General features: G+C 32.7%; 2 protein-coding genes and 1 pseudogene across 2 annotated transcripts in view; all 3 read left to right on the top strand.

Annotated features, from left to right (window-relative positions):
* The window catches only part of LOC142524170 (7-deoxyloganetic acid glucosyl transferase-like), a 39,097-nt gene extending 25,302 nt beyond the window's left edge, over positions 1–13,795 (top strand). The window contains exons 2-3 of the mRNA XM_075627985.1: positions 11,756–12,305; positions 12,671–13,795. Of these exons, the coding sequence (XP_075484100.1) occupies positions 11,786–12,305; positions 12,671–13,590 (1,440 nt within the window). The 5' untranslated portion in view covers positions 11,756–11,785 and the 3' untranslated portion in view covers positions 13,591–13,795. The remainder of the gene's footprint in view (positions 1–11,755; positions 12,306–12,670) is intronic.
* Positions 509–2,524, top strand: LOC142524171 (7-deoxyloganetic acid glucosyl transferase-like; annotated as a pseudogene).
* A 5,480-nt stretch (positions 13,796–19,275) lies between the features above and the next one.
* LOC142525074 (7-deoxyloganetic acid glucosyltransferase-like) lies at positions 19,276–21,455 on the top strand. The gene is made up of 2 exons (XM_075629245.1): positions 19,276–19,895; positions 20,379–21,455. Exons 1-2 carry the CDS (start codon positions 19,385–19,387, stop codon positions 21,314–21,316), a joined length of 1,449 nt encoding a protein of 482 aa, XP_075485360.1. The 5' UTR covers positions 19,276–19,384; the 3' UTR covers positions 21,317–21,455.
* The last annotated feature ends 532 nt before the right edge of the window (positions 21,456–21,987 follow it).

Raw genomic sequence — 21,987 nt, 5'->3', positions numbered from 1 at the left:
ACATCCCTTACTTTGTAGAGTTTTTTTCTAACATATTATTTGTTCTTAAATTTTCATATAATTTTTCCTAATTTTTATATCAAGTAAATATAGAAATAATTTTAAAATTAATATATACATCACATCTATTTTAATCACTCTATTTTTTATTCAATCTTTTTCTATTCATTATACTTCAAAATTCAGGTATACATTTTTATCATTAAAATTAATTCATACACTTAATTATGTTTCTAATGCAAAATAATATAATATAATATGTGGAGAAACCGATTGAGACTTCAAAAAAACAAGAAAAATAAAATGAAGTTAGACACAAAGTATGAACGATTCAATTAAACAAAATAAAAAAATCATAGAAAAAAATACGAAAGCATCGTAACAAAATCGAGTATGCTCTTGAATTAATTTTTATGGAAAATTGCATTTAATAGTAGATTAGGACCAAAATTTGACAAAAATATAATAAAAATTCATTTTTACTTTGCGTGACATTCTTCTTTTGTCACTGGTGGATTAAACATCATTATTATTTTCGAGTTGGGTAACCTGTAGTGCTCGATATCGATTGCGCTACAAATTCGAGAATCCACGCAAAAAATCACATTTTCATCTTCCAGGATCATAAAGTGTGTTGTATTGAATCTCGGTGCTGCGAAAATGTGCTCCAAAGAAGCAAAACTCCCACCCCATGTTCTCATTTTCCCTTTACCAGCTCAAGGACACATGAATTCCATGCTCCAACTAGCCCAACTCCTCTGTTTATCCGATTTCTCCATGTCACGTTCATCGTGTCTGAATTCAACCACAGTCGTCTCCTGAAGCACACCGGCACTCGTTCGACCTTCGCAAGATATCCGGGTTTCCAGTTTCAGACGATTCCAGATGGTCTCCCGGATGACCACCCGCGTTCTGGTCGGAGAGCGACGGATATTATCCCATCTGTATTGAAAATTTCGGGGCCATATTTCAAGAAAATGATGGTCGAGAAAGATTTGTTTGCTTCTGCTGGAAGAAGACCTGTAACGTGCATAATAGCAGACGGGTGGCTGAGTTTCGCCGCCGATTTCGCGGAAGAGAATGGAATCCCGTTGATCTACTTTCGTACCTCGAGCGCCTGTGCTTTCTGGGCGTATTACTGCACGATTCAAGTCATTGAAGCTAACGAAATTCCCTTCGGAGGTGCCATCTTTTAACTATTTACTTTTTTTGTTGTGTGAATGATATTAACAAAGTTCTATGTTTAATGACGTTGTACCGAAAGTTTTTCTCGAACTTTGTCTGTGTTTGTTGGATGACACCCCAATTCATATAGCTGCCACCCACTCATCCTAGTATGATTATGTGTTTTACAATCATTTTCAATATCGAACCATTTTCCCATTTTTATACATAAAATATGACATTGAACCATTTTGTTTGGAATTCTTTATCTTTCTTGATGGGAATTTCAGAAAATGGGATGGATGAATTAGTGAGAAGCATCCCTGGAATGGAAGGTCTCCTGAGATATCGCGATCTACCGAGTATTTGTCGTGTGAACGACGCAAAGGACCCTACTCTTTGGCATAGAATTACCTTGACAAGGCAAATTGTGCGAGCGAAAGCAGTCATTATGAACACATTCGAAGATCTAGAGCAACCTATACTATCAAATATTGTGAAGCACATGCCAAGACTCTACACCATCGGGCCAGGCACCGCGCACTTGAAGTCGAGACTCGGGGAGAACAATGTCGGTGCCTCAGTTCCTTCGGTCAGCATATGGGCTGAAGATCAAAGTTGCATAAACTGGTTTATGTCAGCTTTGGGAGCCTAACGGCGGTGACAAGAGAGCAATTACTTGAGTTTTGGCATGGACTAGTGAACAGCCAGCAGAGATTCTTATGGGTCATGAGGTCGGATTTTATAATAGGAAAAGACATGCATGAATTAATCCCACCCGAGTTGGAGAAGATCACAAAAGAAAATGGTTACATGGTGGAATGGGCTCCGCAGGAGGAGGTGCTTAACCACCCTGCGGTTGGTGGATTCTTGACACATAGTGGCTGGAATTCGACTCTGGAGAGCATTGTTGCGGGTGTGCCTATGATATGTTGGCCATATTTTGCTGATCAACAGGTTAATAGTCGATTTGTGAGCGAAGTTTGGAAGATTGGATTGGACATAAAAGATAGTTGCGAAAGAGTTGTGATCGAGAATGCTGTAAGAGAATTAATGGAAGCGAGGAAGGACGAGTTCTTGGAAAGGGCGACTCACTTGGCAAAAATGGCAAGAATGGCCGTTAGTGAAGGGGGATCATCTTGCTGTAATTTTAATGATTTGGTGGAGTACATCGAGTCATTTGTTGTTTGAATTGAGTGTGTCTTACAAATGATTTGATCCAATGAAAATATTGGAAGTTTTCGTTCTTTTTCTCATTTGTGAAGTATGAAAACGAAGTATATGATGTAAGAATAAAGTTTTATAAGGTATTTTTATTTATGATAACTAATTGTACGTCTGGAATTTAAGCTGTTTGGAATAATGAATGAAATTATAAACTAAATTGGAGGATATGTATTCTGATTAAAAATGATTTCTGGTTTTCATCTCTCGTAGAAATTACATACAAAATACACAATCCGGGCGAAATTAGTATAGAATTTTGAAAAACTTACCATACAGAAATTATAGAACTCAACAAAATATACTTACTGTGAAAATTTCGAAATATTTGGAGATAATTTCAAATTATTATAATTTTCCTAGTACATTTTTAAATCGTGTCCAACTCTAAACTCGACTTAAGTGTGAACTTAGGCAAGTCATTATATGATAATCTTACTAACAAATAAATTATCATAAAATTGATGATTATAAGAATATTGAAGCAATTGTAGTGACGAAACAAGACATTGAATAAAATAAAAAGATGATGTTTATTATCGCTTTTATTTAATATGACTCGTTTGACATTTGGGATGTAATTTATTGTAATTTCATCAGCTACTAATTGTTCTAAATATTGTATCATATTGAGTAATCCGTAACTTAATTGATCATAATGATTTGCCTATTTGATTGTATGGAGTTCTTGATTCTTGGTTAATTAATTATCTATTATTGTAAAACGAATGATTGAATGGAGCCGGGACACAAGTAACTGTAGCAGATTTGTATTCCATTAGACAACGTGGCTTCGGCCCGAAAAGTAAGTCCAATGAAAAATAGGTTTCAAATATGGCTATATGATTCATCTGAACTACGTGACTTCGGTCTGACATTGTGAGTTCACCTTGACTCGTCATTGATCGATTGTATGAATTATATTTGAATATATCTTGAAAAGTGTTATACAGCATGATGGTGGGAGCCACCTCTTTTAACATACATATTCATTCTAGAATCTGGAACATTCACTACATATTCCTGACAATACTTCATTGTTGTGTTCATTTGCAATACATCATTACATATTGATTACGGCCTTGGTACAATATTATTAATTTGATATATAAACGAAATCTTTGATTATCATCTCACTAAATCTTCAATTACTTAACTTCTGTTTTTATATTTAGTATAAATTACAAATACCGGAGAACCAGAACCACACCCAAAGAAAATTAAAAAGGATTAATATGTTAGATTGTCTTGTACTATATTGTAAAATAATATGTCATATGTTCGTTTAGATTATGCGATATTTGACGCAATGTCATGTATTTTAATAAATTGTAGTTAAACTTCCAATATTGTATTAATGTTTATATAATATTTATGTTGGTTGAAAATAAGAGATTGAGTGTTGAAAATAAGAGTTGTAAATATTGAAAATTAGTGTATGATGATGTATGTAATGATGTATTTATTTTTGGATTATTTTCAAAGAAATTCTATAAACAGGTCTTTCAATTTGTGAAGAAAAACTTAATTGAGTAGACAAAATTTTTATAAAGTGTGTTGTTTAATATATTTTGTGAGTTTGAGATTTTTACTTTTTACCGTAAATTTTTACTTTTAATATGTTATCAACACGATACTCGAAGGTTCAGTTCTCTATATTTTTTCAAGCTCCAAAACACAAGAAAAAAGTAACAATATTCAAAAGTAAGATTATTTAATTTACTGTTTATTTATTTTTATTGTGTATATATTTAATATATAATATAGTGTTATTATATTAAAGGAGTCTATGACACCTCGTTATAATAACGTGATGTGATTATATTATTACACTGCTTATATAATTTTATTGTGTTACTGTTTATTTATTGTATATATATTTGAATAATATCATGTTATTATATAAAAGGATTCTATGACCCCTCATTATAATAATGTGATGTGATTATTTCACTGTTTATATATTTTTATTGTGTTATATAATAATTATATATATATTTGTATAATGTCACAGTATTATATAAAAAGAGTCTCTGACACCTCATTATAATATTGTGATGTGATATACATGATTATTTAAACATGATTAACATTATATACATCATATTTTTACCATAAAATTTACATATACATACATTTATTTTTTTTAGCTTTTGTAACTGTCATAAACGGTTATAAACGGCTAGTTTTACCCTATAAATATGATTTTACACACACATTCAGTCACTACAAACTTACTTTTCTCTCTAAAAATTTTCTTCATCAAAATTTTCAAAGAAGAAGATGGTTCTTTCAAGATTATTTGTATAATTATTTGGTTATTATATATCACTAGTCTTGTATTTATCGGAGAATTATTTGGTTCTTTCAAGGTTATTTTGTATAATTATTTGGTTCTTTCAAGGTTTTTTCTTTATTTTTAAGAATACTTGTACTTATAATTTATCTGTTACTTTTTATTGTCATACTAATAGATTTAGAACTTAACTAATAAAATGCATTGTTATTTTTCTGTTATCACCATGTCAAATTTGGCAAAGCTCAAATTTGTTGCGCTCGACATTAGGGAAAAAATTATATACTATGGACTCTAAATGTAAAAATGCATCTTGAGTCATTGAGTCTAAGCGAGACCATTACAGAAAATGGTATCTCATTATGACAAGAAAAAGCAAAAGCTATCATTTTTTGCGTCGATATCTTGATAAATGATTAAAATATGAATATCTCATTGAAAAAGATCTCATGGCTTTATGAAAAAGATTAAAATAAAGATTTGAACATATAAGAGAAGTTATACTTCCGACTGACCGTGATGAATTAAATACGTCAAGATTTTAAAAAAGTCAGTGATTAAAACTCGACAATGTATCGAATAATTTAGCAATTAAAATTTTTGGACATGATGTTACGGAATTGGAAATGCTTGAAAAAATATTTTTCACTTTTCACGTATCAAATATAACTCTACAACAATAATATAGATTATGTGGATTTACGAGATATTCTGAACTTATCATCGCATATCTTCTTGTGACGTAAAAGAACAACGAGCTACTAATGAGAAATCATCAGTTTCGACCCACGGGATCAACAACATTTCAAGAAGTAAATGTTGTAAGTAAAAATGAATTTAAATCTGGAAACCAAAATCAAATTCAGAGACAAGATTTTGGTTGAGGTCGTGGTCGTGAACGTGGAAGTGGTCGTGGTCGTGGTCGCGGCCGTGGTTTTGAAAACAATCGAAATAGTTACTTCTATAACTCATCTCAAACATCCACTGGAAAGGCAACATGAGAACATGAATGTTAATGAAAATCGCTCAAAACGATTTGAAAGTTCTTGTTTTAGATGCGGCACTCCAGGACATTGGTCTCGTATTTTGTCGAGTCCCCGAGCACCTTTGTAAACTCTAAAAAGAATCAATAAAGAAAAAAAAGAGAGACCAATTTCACTGAACGCAGTGATCGTTTGAGTGATTCAACTCATTTTGATGCTGAAGATTTCTGAATGATTTCTCTGAAAATGATCAATATATTGGTGGAATTGAAATGTAAAATATTTTATTTTTCATGTGCTCGTATGCTAATGTTTTATAGTATAATTATGATATGACTTATATTTTTCAATAAATTATATATGTATTGTCAGTAATTATTTTCATTGCATATTTTTTTGAAGTTCAAATATGGAAACTGCTATGAACAAGGCTAAACAAGAAATTAATCTCATGGAAGTTTGCATATCTGATAGTGGTACAACGCACACTATTATCTGAGATAAAAGATATTTCTTGGAATTAAAACCAACATAAACAATGGTGAATACAATATCATGTCCTGTAGACTTGATTAAAGGTTGTGGTAAAGCACATTTTTTGTTACCTAATGGTACAAAATTTTTGATAAATGATGCTTTGTATTCACCACAATCGAAAAAAATTGTTGAGTTTTAATGACATATATTCCAATGAGTATGATACTCAGACAATAAATGAAACAAATGAGAAATATATGTGTCTTACCACATATAAATCAGAAAAAGAAATATGTAGTTGAAAAACTACCAATGCTCTTTACTGGATTGATATTTTATGGTATTGATCGATGCCTCCAGCAGATGATCACATGTACGTTTATTATCAACTCAGAATATGGCATTTGCAAGATTACTTGCTCAAATAATAAAATTGCGGAATCAATTTTCGATCATACAATCAAAAAAATTAGACTTGATAATGCTGGTGAATTTACTTCCCAAACTTTCAATGATTATTGTATGTCAATGGGAATCACTGTTAAGCATCATGTTGATCATGTACATACACAAAATGGGTTAGCTGAATCATTGATTAAACGTCTACAACTGATTGCTAGACCAATGATTATGAATACAAAAATCCATGTTTCTATATGGGTACATGCAATTTTACATGTTGCTGCATTAACTCGCATCAGACCAAGTGCATATCATAAATACTCCACATTGCAGCTTGTCTTTGGTAAAAAAACCAGACATTTCTCATCCGAGAATTTTTGGATGTATAGGTACACGTGCCTATTGCATCGAATCAACAAACAAAAATGGGACCTCAAATAAAGATCGAAATTTATGTTGGTTATGATAGTCCCATCAATAATTCAAGATCTTGAACCTCAGACAGGCGACGTGTTTACAACATATTTTGTTGATTGTCATTTTACTAAGGAAATCTTCACAATGTTAGGGGTGAGAAAAGAAACATATCGAAAAGGAAATTATATGATATATATCATCATTATTACATCTGTATCCAAGAACTAAACAATGTGAAAAAGATGTACAACAAATTGTGCACTTGCAAAGAATAGCAAATCAAATACCAGATGTATTTGCAGATAAACAAGAGGTAACTAAATCATATATACATGTTGTAAATTCCCCTGCTCGAATTGAAATTCCAAATATACAAATTGAAGAGACTCATTATGTCATTAAATGCTGAAGCATGGAAAGCCAATGGGTTCCAAGGATAAAAATCCTCGAAAAAAAAACATAGAGAAACACGATGATCACAAAATAAAGAATGATATTCCGGCAGAAATACATGATGATGAAAATAGTTCCGTCAGAACCACAAAATGATGAGAATCAATAAATATCTATCAATTATATTAATACTGGAAAAATATGGAACCGAAAAGATATAAAAGAAATTGATGAGATATTTTCTTACAATGTAGCACTTGACATCATAAATGACAATGAAGATCATGAACCAATATCTTTTAGTGAATGTAAAAATAGACAGGATTGGATAAAATAGAAAGATGCAATCCAGGTTGAATTGGATTCGCTAAATAAACGTAACGTTTTTGGTCCTATAGTCCTTACACCTGAAGGTATAAAACATGTTGGGTACAAATGGGTTTTTATTCGAAAGCGAAATGAGAAAAATGAAATAGTAAGATATAAAGCTCGACTTGTTGTACAAGGTTTTTCTCAAAGACATGTAACTGATTATGAAGAAATATATTCTCCTGTTATGGATGCAATTACGTTTCAGTATTTGATTAGTTTGGCGGTATCTGAAAATTTAGAAATGTGTCTTCTGGATATTGTCACAACTTACTTATACGGATCACTCGATAGTGTGTGTGTATATATATATATACATATATATAAAATATATATATATATATATATATTATTGAGTATGAAAATATATATACATTATATATATGAAAATCCCTGAAGGATTTAAGATTTCTGAAGCACAAAGTTCAAAACCTAAAGAATATTATTCTGTGAAATTGCAAAGATCATTATATGGGTTAAAGCAATCCGGTCGAATGTGGTATAATCGACTAAATGAACAGTTAATGAAAAAGAGATATGTAAACAATTCAATATGCCCTTGCGTTTTCATTAAGAAAACAACATCCGGATGCGTAATTATTGCTGTATATGTTGATGATTTAAATATCATTGAAACGAATAAGAAAATTCAAGAAGTTGTGTTGTACTTGAAGGAAGAATATGAAATGAAGGACCTTGGAAAAACAAAGTATTATATGGGTTTGCAAATTGAACAAAAAGAATGTGGAATATTTGTTCACCAGTCAAATTATACAGAAAAGGTCCTTAAACGTTTTAATATGGATAAATTAAATTCTTTAGGTACTCCAAAAGTTGTTAGATCATTAAACACAGAAAAAGATCCATTCCGTCTATGTGAAGATGATGAAGTTATTCATGGTCCAGAAGTACCATATATAAATGCTATCGGTGCCCTTATGTATCTTGCAAATTGTACAAAACCTGATATATCTTTTGCTGTAAATTTATTGACAAGATTTAGCTCATACTGTAACAGAATTAAACATATATTCTGTTATCTTCGAGGAACGACATACTTGGGACTTTTGTATTCAAAATATATCAATCAAAGAATAATTGGTTATGCTGATGCTGAGTATTTATCTGATCCACACAAGGTACGTTCTCAAAGCGGATATGTATTTACTCGTGGAGGCACTACAATTTCTTGACGTTCATAGAAACAAACACTCGTAACAACTTTATCAAATCACGCCGAGATTATTGAACTACATGAAGCAAGTCGTGAGTATGTGTGGCTAAAATCAATGACCGAAAATATCCAAATCTCATGTGGTTTATCATTCGACAAGAAGCATGTGACACTATATGAAAATAATGCTGCATGTGTTACTCAAATGAAAGAAGAATATATAAAAAGCGACATAACTAAACATATTCCTCTTAAGTTTTTCGCATTCACCTACGAGCTTGAGAAGAATAAAAATATTGATATTACTTACATTCAATCAAGTAAAAACTCATCAGATCTCTTCACAAAAGTACTTCCTACGACAATATTCAGAAAGCATATATAAAATTGGGATGTGCAATCTACGAAATTTGTGAAGAATCGTTCGTGTTAACATGATGGGGAGTTTACGTGACTGTACTCTTTTTCCCTTACTATGGTTTTTATCTCAATGAGTTTTTCCTAGTAAGGTTTTTAACGAGACTGTATAAAAACACGTAATGAAGACAATCATTGTATCATGATCAACATCACAAGAGGTATTGTTGAACATAATAGTTATAAATATTGAAAATTAGTGTGTGATGATGTATGTAATGATGTATTTATTTTTGAATTATTTCCAAAGAAATTCTATAAATAGGTCTCTCAATTTATGAAGAAAAACATAATTGAGTAAACAAAATTTTACAAAGTGTGTAGTTTAATATATTTTTTGAATTTGAATTTTTTACTTTTTATCGTAAATTTTTTCTTTTAACAATTTTTATATATTTAGAAGTTGAGGTCCACAATAATGCTTTTTGTTTTTGAATTCCAATTCGGAAGGTGTCAGCTCCAAGCACGGACCGAGACAAATATCAAGCCAAAACATCTTACATCAACGTCCCTTCCAAAAAAAAAAAGACAGCCAAAAGCCACTTAGCTTGATGGAATGCTCTCTGCCATCGAGGAAAATAGGTGTTGTATGTAAAAAGAAGTCTCTTAAAATATATAGTATCGTTCTTATTGTTATTCTTATTCTTCCTTTTTTTTTTTAATAATATTATCCTTTTTATCATGGTCGTTTCGATCACCATCATATTCATTAGTTAATTACATACACCACAACCGACACATTATTTCCATTTAGATTTGGTGAATCTTTTCTTGAACAAATTAAAATAAGGAAGAAGATATCCATTTTGATCGGGAGTAGCTCTTTCACAAGACGATTTTACGGATCTTTATTCGTGAGACGGATCAATCATGTCCATATTACAATAAAAATTAATATATTTGACATAAAAATTAATATTTTTTCGTAGATGACCCATATAGAATACTCGTTCACAAAATTGACCCGTGAGATAATCTCATAGGAGTTTTTGTGTTGAACTAGAAATAATTGCCATGTGCCTCATGTGTTATATTTTGGGTATTCATTTTTATGGTTTTTACAATTTTGATATTTTATTTTTGCAAATATCAGTTTTAATGTGTTATTTTTTTTTTGTATAAACTTATTCGATTTTTCGACGTGACAGCGACGCAGTGCTGATCTGTGCAATGTCAAATTAACATTTCCGATCATAAAAGACTAAAATTGTTGAATTTTAAAAAATATAAGATTAAGAATGAAATTTGAATTAGTTTATCGAGATAGGCACCTGGGAAACAAAACCCAATGAATGTGACACACATAAATGCTAGATAATACAAACTACAAGCCTTATTGGCTCAAATTTTATACTCATTAATTTAAGAGAGTGATTTCATGTGTTTATTGACATGTACATTTGAGTTAGTTGATTACAATTAAATCGTAAGAGGTTAAGTTTTAAGCTAAATCTAGAAAAATATTCACCGTGTAGAAGAAAAAGTTTAGATATATAAATATCTTGTCTCTTTATTTTTTAGCAAGGTAGTTTAAAAAATCGGAGATCAAGCCTGAAATTTTATCTTTAATTTGCTTATAATTTTAATCATACAAAGGAAACCTTAGATTAAATGATATATAATCATAATAAATTTAAAATTATTAATACTTTTTTCCATCACATTATAGTATGTGTATTGTTGGACTTTGATTCAATCTAATGGTGTCTGTTATTCGAAGCAAACTTATTTTAATATTTAAAAATTTTTAGAATCGAACTTCGTGTACTTGCATTGATATCCCATGGGCTCCCTGAGCCCAGATTAGATCTTGGAGCTCATTAGGGTCCAAGTATTCTCCTATAAATATCAGATTTGAGCGTATGATTTGAGATTCAATATATTGTTTTCATCTGCACCCCTTAGCTGCTCCTCATATATCCTCAGTCTCTGATTTGAGCATCGGAGGGGCTACGTTAGGACACTCTCCTGACCCCCTCCTAACGATCTTATTCGTGATTTCAGTCTCAGGGCCATTTCAAAACATGTGTCTGGACTAGTGACACTTGCTGGAAGCAGACCCTAAATTTCCCGTGAGTATGCTACGCCAGGACAATCTCATGGTCCCCTCCTAACGATCTTATTCGTGATTTCAGGCTCAGGACAATTTCAAAACCTGTGTCTGGACTAGTGACACTTGCTGGAAGCGGACCTTAAATTTCCCGTGAGTATGCTACATCAGGACACTCTCCTTGCCCCCTCCTAACGATCTTATTCGTAATTTCAGGCTCAGGGCAATTTCAACATCTACGTTTGGACTAGTGACACTTACTGGAAGCAGACCCTAAATTTTCCGTGAGTATCATGTGTTAATGAAAGTGTGTCGTAACACGGGAGGCGACATATTCAAGAATCCACACCAAACTATAATATATTTTCATCTTCAACAATCATATGTAGACTGGTGCTATTGAATCTTGATGCGGTAAAATGTGTTCTAAAGATGCAAAACTCCCACCCCATGTTCTCATTTTCCCTTTACCAGCTCAAGGGCACATGAATTCCATGCTCAATCTAGCCCAACTCCTCTGTTTATCCGATTTCCATGTCACGTTCATCGTGTCTGAATTCAACCACAGCCGTCTCCTGAAGCACACCAGCACTCGTTCGACCTTCGCAAGATATCCGGGATTCCAGTTTCAGGCCATTCCAGATGGTCTCCCGGATGACCACCCGCGAGCTGGTCTCCGAATAATGGATATTATTCCATCGCTGATAAACAATGTGGCACCAAGTTTCAAGAAAATGTTGATCGAGAAAGATTTGTTGGCTTCTGCTGGCAGAAGACCAGTAACGTGCATAGTAGCAGATGCGGTGTTGGATTTCAATGCTGATTTTGCGGAAGAACATGGGATTCCATTGATTTATTTTCGCACTATTAGTGCTGCTGCCGTCTGGGCTTTGTTCTGCGTTACTGAAGTCGCTGAAGCCAATGAACTACCCGTCAAAGGTCCTCTCTGGTGTTATTCGAGCTCCACTTTGATTATTTTTTCCTAGTTTTAAGCTTTGTTGAAACTTGAAAAACACTATATTTTGGTTTGACGGCTGAAAATTTTGTTATTTGTAAATCGAGTGGCCCGAGATCTCTGTTTTCTCATCAGATCGGTTTAATTTTTTGGCATTGATTCTTGAGACGAGATGATGAAGTATGTGTGCTATAAGGGTGATATAACAAAAATTTACAGCTCTAATAAAATGTTGGGTGCAACAACAATGAATGAATAATCATTTAATGTCATGTCCTTCAAAACAAACGGTGTCTTTGTGTCTTATTCTTGACTTGAATTGTCTATATTATCCCGATGGTTATTGCAGGAAATGGGATGGATGAATTAGTGAAAAGCATTCCCGGAATGGAAGATTTTCTTAGGCGCCGCGACTTGCCAAGTTTTTGTCGTGTGGACGATTCAAATGATCCTGCTCTTCATAAATTAATCGCTTTGACAAGACAAACTGTGCGAGCACAAGCAGTCATTCTCAACACATTTGAAGATCTGGAGCGACCAGTATTATCGAATATCCTCACACACATGCCTAGGCTCTACACAATCGGGCCAAGCAATGTGCTCTTGAAGTCGAGACTCGAGGAGAAGAAGGTCGGACCCTTGACTTCTTCAGGCAGTTTATGGGCAGAAGATCGAAGTTGCATCGACTGGTTAAACGCACAGCAGCCAAAATCAGTGATTTACGTCAGCTTCGGGAGCTTAACGATAATGACAAGAGATCAGATATCTGAGTTCTGGCATGGATTAGTGAACAGTGGACATAAATTTTTGTGGGCGATGAGGCCAGACTCCGCTGGTTCCGCGGATCGCGTTATATTCGAATTGGAAGAGGGTACTAAAGAAAATGGTTACATGGTGGAGTGGGCGCCGCAAGAGGAGGTGCTGAACCACGTCACGGTTGGTGGATTTATAACGCATTGTGGATGGAATTCGACTTTGAAGAGCATTGGTGCGGGTGTGCCTATGATATGTTGGCCTTATTTCGCTGATCAAATGGTTAATAGTCGGTTTGTGAGTGATGTTTGGAGGGTTGGGTTAGACATAAAGGATAGTTGTGACCGAGTTGTGATTGAGAATGCTGTGCGGGAACTCATGGAGCTAAGGAAGGATGAGTTCTCAAAGAGGGCGAGTCGCTTGGCGGCGCAAGTGGGAAGAGCCGTTAGAGAAGGAGGATCATCGGATCGCAGTTTAGAGGACTTGATCAGGTATATTGGATCGATGATCACTTGAGTTTGGGGGGTTGATTTTTCATCCAAACAATAGAATTGGAAACTGTTTTAAATAATAAAAATTAGTCAGATCAAGATAAATATGATAAATAATATAATATATGTGAAGACTTTTTTCACACAGTGTCTCCCTATACTGTATATCAATAGTGATCCTGCTTTCGGATGCAATAATAATTGATCTATAAATTATATTCATTTTCTAACGCATTATTTTTAGGTAAAAATGTGTATGAGACGGTCTCACGGGTCGTATTTTGTGAGACGGATCTCTTATTTGTGTCATTCATAAAAAAATATTATTTTTTATTGTGAATATTGGTATGATTGATCCGTCTCACATATAAAAATTTATAAGACCGTCTATTATTATTATTATTATCCACGTCTCCAACTCCAGTTATCTATTTTTGCATAGATATGGGTAAATATATCATGCCGAATATGATATTAATTCGACGATACGGTAAATTTTGAAAATATAAAATACGTTACGGTAAAAAATTTAGGGTTTTAGAAACCCAAAGTTCAATTTCTTTTTATTAATTATTTTCCAATTAGTTTTCAGAAATTTCAATTTTTTCGATTAATCCATGAAAATTTTAAATTTTTGCAAGTTTGCCCAAACTTATAAGAAAAAACATATTTGTAACGTATCCATGGCTTACCCTCGCTGTATCCAAAACAGATTTGACTGATCAAATTTAGGCAGTAAATATACATTATTTTTATTTTTGTAATTAGAGTTTAGTGTGGATGGTGAAATATTTTTTTCCTTACGTATTACTAATTATCTTTAAATTATCAAATAAATCCATCATTTATATTTTATTTTATTGCTTTCTAATATATAATTTGAATAATACTTTTTTTTTCCAATTTAGATTAAATTATAAAAAAATAAAAATATGAACTAAAATATATTAGTTTTTATTATATTCAGTGTATGCAAAACGCCTTGTCGTCATAATGTTAATGTACATATCCCCAAATCTTGTCGAATCTTATGTTGCATGTGAAGAAAAATAAAAATATCATTAGAAGATAAGATTTGTCGATGTCGCCGGCTTAAGTTTGTCATTGGAATATGTTCCTTTACCTCGCAAACGTCAGTGGATCTATTAATATATATAATTTAACTAAATGAGATTCAATGGATCTTCTAATATATATATATACACACACGCGTAATAGGTCTCTTGTAAGACGATCTCACGAATCTTTATCTGTGAGACGTGTCAATCCTATCGATATTCACAATAAAAAGTAATACTTTTAGCATAAAAAATAATATTTTTTCATGGATGACCCAAAGAAGAGATATCTTTCACAAAATACGACATGTGAGACCGTCTCACACAAGTTTTTGTTATATATATATATATATATATATATTAATTATATTTTATGTATAAATATTATAAATTTTATATGTGTGATGAGTTTTTATTTTAAAAATATTTAATTTAATTAAGTTATTTTATACAACCATCGAGACATGATTCAAATTAAAAGATAAATTCAACGAAGAAGGAATATTTATGATTAAAAAATTATGGTTCTTACACATATTTAGCTAATTTTCCTCGATATTTGAAATTAATTTGGAGAGAAATATTGAATACTAAAAAATTTCTAGAAAATTTAAGAGGAAGTCAAGAGATATTTTTGAGATTTTGAAAATAAATTCGTCACACACACCAAAATGGCAAAAAATTGTGTGAGACGATCTCACGGGTCGTATTTTATGAGACGGGTCTCTTATTTAGGTCATCAATAAAAAATTATTACTTTTTATGCTAAGAATATTACTTTTTATTGTGAATATCGGTAGGTTGACTAGTCTCATAGATAAAGATTCGTGAGACCATCTCACATGAGACCTACTTCACCGAAATAGTTAGTTTACTGGGTTTAAATTTAATACATGATGACAGATTTTTTTTTAATGTTTGTAAATTCAAATTTATTAGGACTATCTTTATTTGACTAAAAAATAGCAAAAACTTATGTGAGATTGTCTCACTGATCGTATTTTGTGAGACAGATCTCTTATTTAGGTAATCCATGAAAAATTATTACTTTTTATGCTAAGAGTATTACTTTTTATTTTGATTATCGGTAGGGTTTATCCGTCTCACAGATAAATATTCGTGAGACTATCTCACAAGAGACCTACTAAAAAAAATATTTCCCTCGTCTTAATTACATAATCAACTTTGTTTTTCACATGTATTAAAAATGTTATTGAAAAAATTAATTTTGCACAGTCAGATTTTTTAATGTACCCTTATTTTTAATGGCATTGAGGAAATAAATTATACTCACCAACAATTAAAGTTGAATAGAATTATTTTAATATAAGGGTATATCGAAAAATAGTTTATTAAATATGAAAAATGAATTTTATATTAAAAAAAGATAGACTATATAATCGGGATAAAGTCTTCGTGAATATATCAGTAAGTGCAATGGAAGCGTCAAATACAGTTCCAAGACGAATTGTCCAAATCAAAAAATATTGATTATCGCAACGTTTCTGGGAACTAACAAAGACTTAATATCATTTTGTATTTATAAAAACAAAATAGCTTACGTTTAATTGTGGCCAATAACAACTTTCAAAATTATATTAAATGTGAAAGGGAAAAAATTTGTGTAAGATGGTCTCACGGGTCGTATTTTGTGAGACAACTCTCTTATTTGGATCATAAATGAAAAATTATTACTTTTTATGCTAAGAGTATTACTTTTTATTGTGAATATCGGTAGGGTTAACATATCTTACAGATAAAGATTCGTAAGACTGTCTCACAAAAGATCTACTCAATATGAAGAGATCGATGCTCCTCTAATTTACTTAAAAATAAAAGGAGATAACATATTTTTAACTCTTCTAAGTTTTATGAAATTTCAAAATAAATTGCAATATATATATATATATATTAAATGAAATATGTTGTTTAATAAAATAAATGTGTGTGTTTGGTTGATTTTCATATAGATTAAGAATACACAAAAAAAATTGACTATACTAACAAATTTCTTATTTTGTGCTTATTTAATTAATGTATTAATGATATATAAAAATGGGTATATTAGTAAAATAATAAAGAAATAATACTAAATATTAAGAACAAACGCTTATCATTAGATCAAAAGTTATAATTGTTAATAGAGATGCATAACTTTATTATTTATAACTATAGCATCACATAGTCTAATAATAAGCGAACGATGTACATGATTGACCGCACCTATTTGGATATCAGTGAGTCGGTGTTTAGGCACATAGGTTCAAAGAGAGAAACGTTCCTTATTGTGGGTTTTGTTTCATATCACTGATAAACCAATCACATCCTTCTTTCCCGCTTGTTTTTGTCTTCACTAAAGATTGGTCTTACCCATTAAGTTCTGGAATCTCTCATTTAAGACTCATCCAACCAATCAGACATAGAACATCGTCAACGGTTTGATACTCGAAAATTTTACAAGAAGCCACTCATCTCATTATTTATCGGTTCTCATTCACAAATACACTCAACCCAACATTAATAAAACGAATATATTTGAGATAAAGAAAAAAACTATTATTAGTAAGACAAAAGGGAGAACATCGTATCCAAATTATTATTACGCATATCGAGGAAATAGAGACATATTAAATAAGGATTGACCAAGTCACGTGAAAATTATTAATTGATCATTACATAAATAACTGAGGAGATTTGGCGATCTTGTTAATAAATGACATCCACCAAATTCCAGGGGTTCATTAATTCGACTTTCAACTATGGATTCATTCCTTCAAAAATCTATCTTTTAAAACTACAGCAGTGGTGTGGCAGGTACAATTATATTTCAATGGTCATGTGTATACGTTTTATAATTTCTTTATATATAAATTATTAGGCAAAAATATATGCGAGTCATGTTTTGTGAAACAGATCGCTTATTTGGTTCATCGATGAAAACATATTACTTTTTATGCTAATAATATTATTTTTTGTTGTGAATATCGATAGGGTTGACCCGTCTCCTCACAGATAAATATTCATGAGATCGTCTCACAAGAGACATACTCAAATTATTATAGTAAAGATATTTAATGTTTTTAAAATTTTGGTATTTTTTTAATAATTATTTTCTGAATTTCATTAGTTTAAATAATTGTTGTAATAGGAGTTTTTTTTTTTACTTGTAATAGGGGTATTTTTAGTATTTATAAAAAAAGATAATTATTTTCTGAATTTCAATAATTTAAATAATTGATGTAATAGGAGTTTATTTTTTATTATTTCTAATAGGGGTATTTTGAATATTTATAAAAAAATGATTGATTAAACTCTCGAAGTTAGTCATTCTAGATTTTTTGACTTTAATAATACAATATGATATAATATATTAATATTTTCAGATCTGGTGTTCCATACACTTACAACTTTTCTTTTTGCGTGTACTAAATATCTGTGTATAATATATATTTATTTTTAAAATTATTTTTATTTATTTGTTTAAATAGTTATCAATATTTTTAATTATTTATTTATTGCTTATTATGTGTTTCTATTTTTGTTTTTTTTCAGAATGATGTGTATTTTTGTTTGAGTGTGTGTTTCTAGAAAACAAAAATCGGTGAAACCTTGAATAAAAAAAACCATTAAAAATATAAAATTAATCTGTGAGACGGTCTCATAGTAGTTTTTGTAATGTATATATGTCGTGGAAAAAAAGAAGATAATTTTCATTTTTAACGATTTTCAATTTTTTTATTTTATTTTATTTTTTCTCATTTTTGGACAGACCAATGGGAAATTGGCAGCAGTTGTTAAAGTTGAATGGATCTTTTTGCCGGATAAGAACCCTATTTTTGGTCATTTAGTGGAAAACTTTCTTACCAAACAATTCTTTGAAGGTAACGAGCTGCCTACCTAATATTTAAGTACTCCCAAAACCAAAGAAGAAGAAGAAGAACACATTGGAATCAAGGGAATTAAATGATATATTCCTCTTGTTTGGTAAAGTTTATTTTATCTAGCTAGGGGACGAAAAAATGAGCTAGTCACTCACAAAAAAAGTAAAATAAAAAATTTAGCACCCCATTGAATCAATTAAAAAAATGGTAATAATACTATATGTTGGGTGTAATAATTGTCTTGTTTGGTAGAGCGATTCAACCGTGGTGGTTGAGCTGCTGTGTGGTTTAAAATATTTGAATTGCACCATTACCACTAGCTATAGCTTTTGGTAAAGCGGCAAGCACTCGGTCCTACAACTGGCATCAGAACCAAGGTCACGTGTTCGATTCCCATTGATGGCAATGATTACAATTATTGGGAGTGAGATTGTTGGGTGCAATAATTGCTCCTTGCTTGGTAGAGCGATCGAACCGTGGTGCTTGAGCTGCTGTGCGGTTTAAAAGATTTGAGTTGTACCATTACCACTAACTATAACTTTTGGTAAAGCGGTAAGCATTCGATCATAAACTATAAATTCAAAGTTTTACGGTGAAATTATCAAACATGTAAACAATATCCGACGTATATTGACGATACAACATGACATTAGCATCCCGACAAATAATAAATCATACAAAAACAATTTAAGTCAATTTACACGACTAAAATTATATTTTTTCCTACTTTTTTAGTAGCTTAATTGCAAAATATGACTTTTTTTGTAGGGGCCAAAATTTTCAATCCCATTATAACAAAAACCAGCTAGAGAGCAAGCAACAGTATTTGGTCTTGGCCTTCTTCTCAACTGCAATCACTCGCCAAACAATTCCACCCAATATGCATAATCGCTCCCCTCTTCCCCATGTCTTCGTCTTCCCTCTGCCGCTTCAGGGCCCCGTCAACTGTATGCTCAAGCTCGCCGAGCTCTTATCCCTGCAAAACATCCGAATCACCTTCCTCAACACGCAGCACATTCAGCAGCGCTTGCTCAGCTGCACAGACCACAAGAGTCACTTCAAAAGGTACGCCAATCTCCGTTTCGAGACAGTCCCGGATGGCCTGCCTGAGGATAATCCACGCACGGGGGATCAAATCCCGAATCTGCTGGCGTCTATGGAAATTGTGGCTGCGCCCATCTTCAGAGAGATGTTGACTGTGGGGGCATACGGCCCGGACTCGGAGGCGCCGGTGACGTGCATAATTGCGGACGGGATATTCACTTTTGCGCCGGGGGTCGCGGGGGAGATCGGGGTCCCGCTGTTGTACTTTGACACCATTAGTCCTTGTGGGCTTTGGGCTTATCTGTGTTTGCCGAAGCTTATCGAAGCTGGGGAGGTTCCTTTCAAAGGTGAGCGAGCTCTGTTTTTTTTTTTTTTTTTTTATGTGAGATTGTACTTGAGAAGTACAAAGTACACGTACTACTTCGTGCTCAATTTACTGCCAAATTGATTTTCATATCTTAATTGTGATATTGAAGTATTTTTGCCAGTTGCCCATTTCTCGGGAACTCCATTTTTTTGGTGTAGCGTTGTGGTATTAGAGTAAAGATATCTTCTTCATTCTTACCCAAGCTTAGCAGAGAGGATTTCAAATTTTTAGCTTTGAAAGAATTCCAAATATCGGCTCATAATTTTGTTAGGACAGGGTTTTTGTTTTACTGCGCCAAGACCGAATTTTTACCATTTGGGAAACTAAAAATTAATGTAGACAAACTTAAGGACGAATGTTTGGATTTTTCTCAATTTTCTGAGGATCGTCTATGAATCTGCCTCCTGCAGCATCCTTTAATTTGTTCTCTGCTTATTTGGGTTTCCTTTTGAATATAATGTAGATGATAACATGGATGAGTTGATAATGAACGCTCCCGGAATGGAAGGCATCATTAGGCGCCGAGACCTTCCCAGCTTTTGTCGCGCAAAAGACCTCGATGATCCGCTCATAAAACTTGTTCTTAGAGAGGATGAACATATTCCCTTAGCTCGAGGGCTGATTTTCAACACGTTTCAAGAACTAGAGGCGCCTATATTATCTCAAATGCGCAATATCTGCCCAAATGTTTACGCCATAGGTCCACTCCACACTCACTTGAAAGCAAGGCTCGAGGCTGAAACGACCACGTCAAATAGTATATGGAAAGAAGACATGAGTTGCATTTCTTGGCTCGATATGCAGCCCTTGAGATCTGTTGTATATGTCAGCATTGGAAGCCTTGTGATCATTACAAAGGAAGAGTTTTTGGAACTTTGGCATGGTTTGGTGAATAGTGGGTCGAGATTCTTGTGGGTTCAAAGGCAGGGCTCGGTTATAGGAGGTGACATGGTGTCCGAAACGCCGGTTGAATTGGCCCAAGGGACAAAAGAAAGGGGTTGTATTGTGAGTTGGGCTCCACAGCAAGAGGTTTTAGCACATCCTGCGGTAGGGGCATTTTTTACGCATAGTGGGTGGAACTCGTCGTTGGAGAGTATAGTAGAGGGGAAACCGATGATTTGTTGGCCATATGGTGTGGATCAACAAGTGAATAGTAGGTATGTCGAGGAAGTGTGGAAGCTGGGAGTGGACATGAAGGATATGTGTGATAGAGTCGTGATCGAAAAAATGGTTAAGGAGGTTATGGAGTCGAGGAAGGATGAGTTCTTGGAGAGGGCAGATCATGTAGCCAAGTTGGCCAAGGCGAGTGTAAGTGAAGGAGGTTCGTCTTTTCGAGATTTGGATCGTCTGATCGATGATATGAAGTCGATGAGGATACAGGCGACCTCGGGGCGAAACTAGTACTTTGTGTATTAGATAGAGTTGAATCTAACCAGAACCATTTCTGATTCTTCTTGAGGTTCCTTTGTTGTCTCTCCATTGCGTTCTCATTGTTCAATCCAAATTCACTAAAAAATATATGTTTTTGAGTGAAGATTTACTTATTTTTTAAAGATAAATAATGATTGGGGACGTTACTTGCAATAAACTCGTAAAAGTGTATACTTCTTAACTAATAAAATAAAAATAAAAATAAATTTTTTTATTAGATCAATAATTAATATATATGGTGCATAAATGACATTTTCCTTTGGTTTATCAACATATCCTTAAAATAATATTGTAATGCCAATATTTATTTATTGTGAGATCATAGAAGCAATTTTTTAACTATAAAACGGTTACCACCAGACCAAAATTTATAGTTGTTAGTTAAGGCGTAACTTTATTTTTTTATAATCGTAACAGCACAGAGTACACTTACTTAATTGGGTGCTAATGGATCAAATTGTTAGGTCCAGAGTATGAGGGGATTTGCGTGTCTCTCTGCTGGTAATGTGTCATATTCTTTATATTTCAATCTTAACTTTATTCTTTATATTTCAATCTTAACTTTTCTCTATTACTGGTCTTGATCTTATCAGAGATAATATCACATGTTAAGAACTTGAGTATCTCTTTTATGGCCCATT

Source organism: Primulina tabacum, chromosome 14, assembly GCF_025594145.1.
Source record: "Primulina tabacum isolate GXHZ01 chromosome 14, ASM2559414v2, whole genome shotgun sequence".
In the NCBI taxonomy this organism is placed as follows: Eukaryota; Viridiplantae; Streptophyta; class Magnoliopsida; order Lamiales; family Gesneriaceae; genus Primulina; species Primulina tabacum.
This window is presented reverse-complemented; position numbering and strand designations above follow the sequence as displayed.

Excerpts from the sequence above, each read along its gene's own strand:
- LOC142525074 (XM_075629245.1), top strand. The coding sequence starts at position 19,385 with ATGCATAATCGCTCCCCTCTTCCCCATGTCTTCGTCTTCCCTCTGCCG. Across the intron at positions 19,896-20,378 it reads TGGGGAGGTTCCTTTCAAAG|ATGATAACATGGATGAGTTG; the intron begins GTGAGCGAGCTC and ends AATATAATGTAG.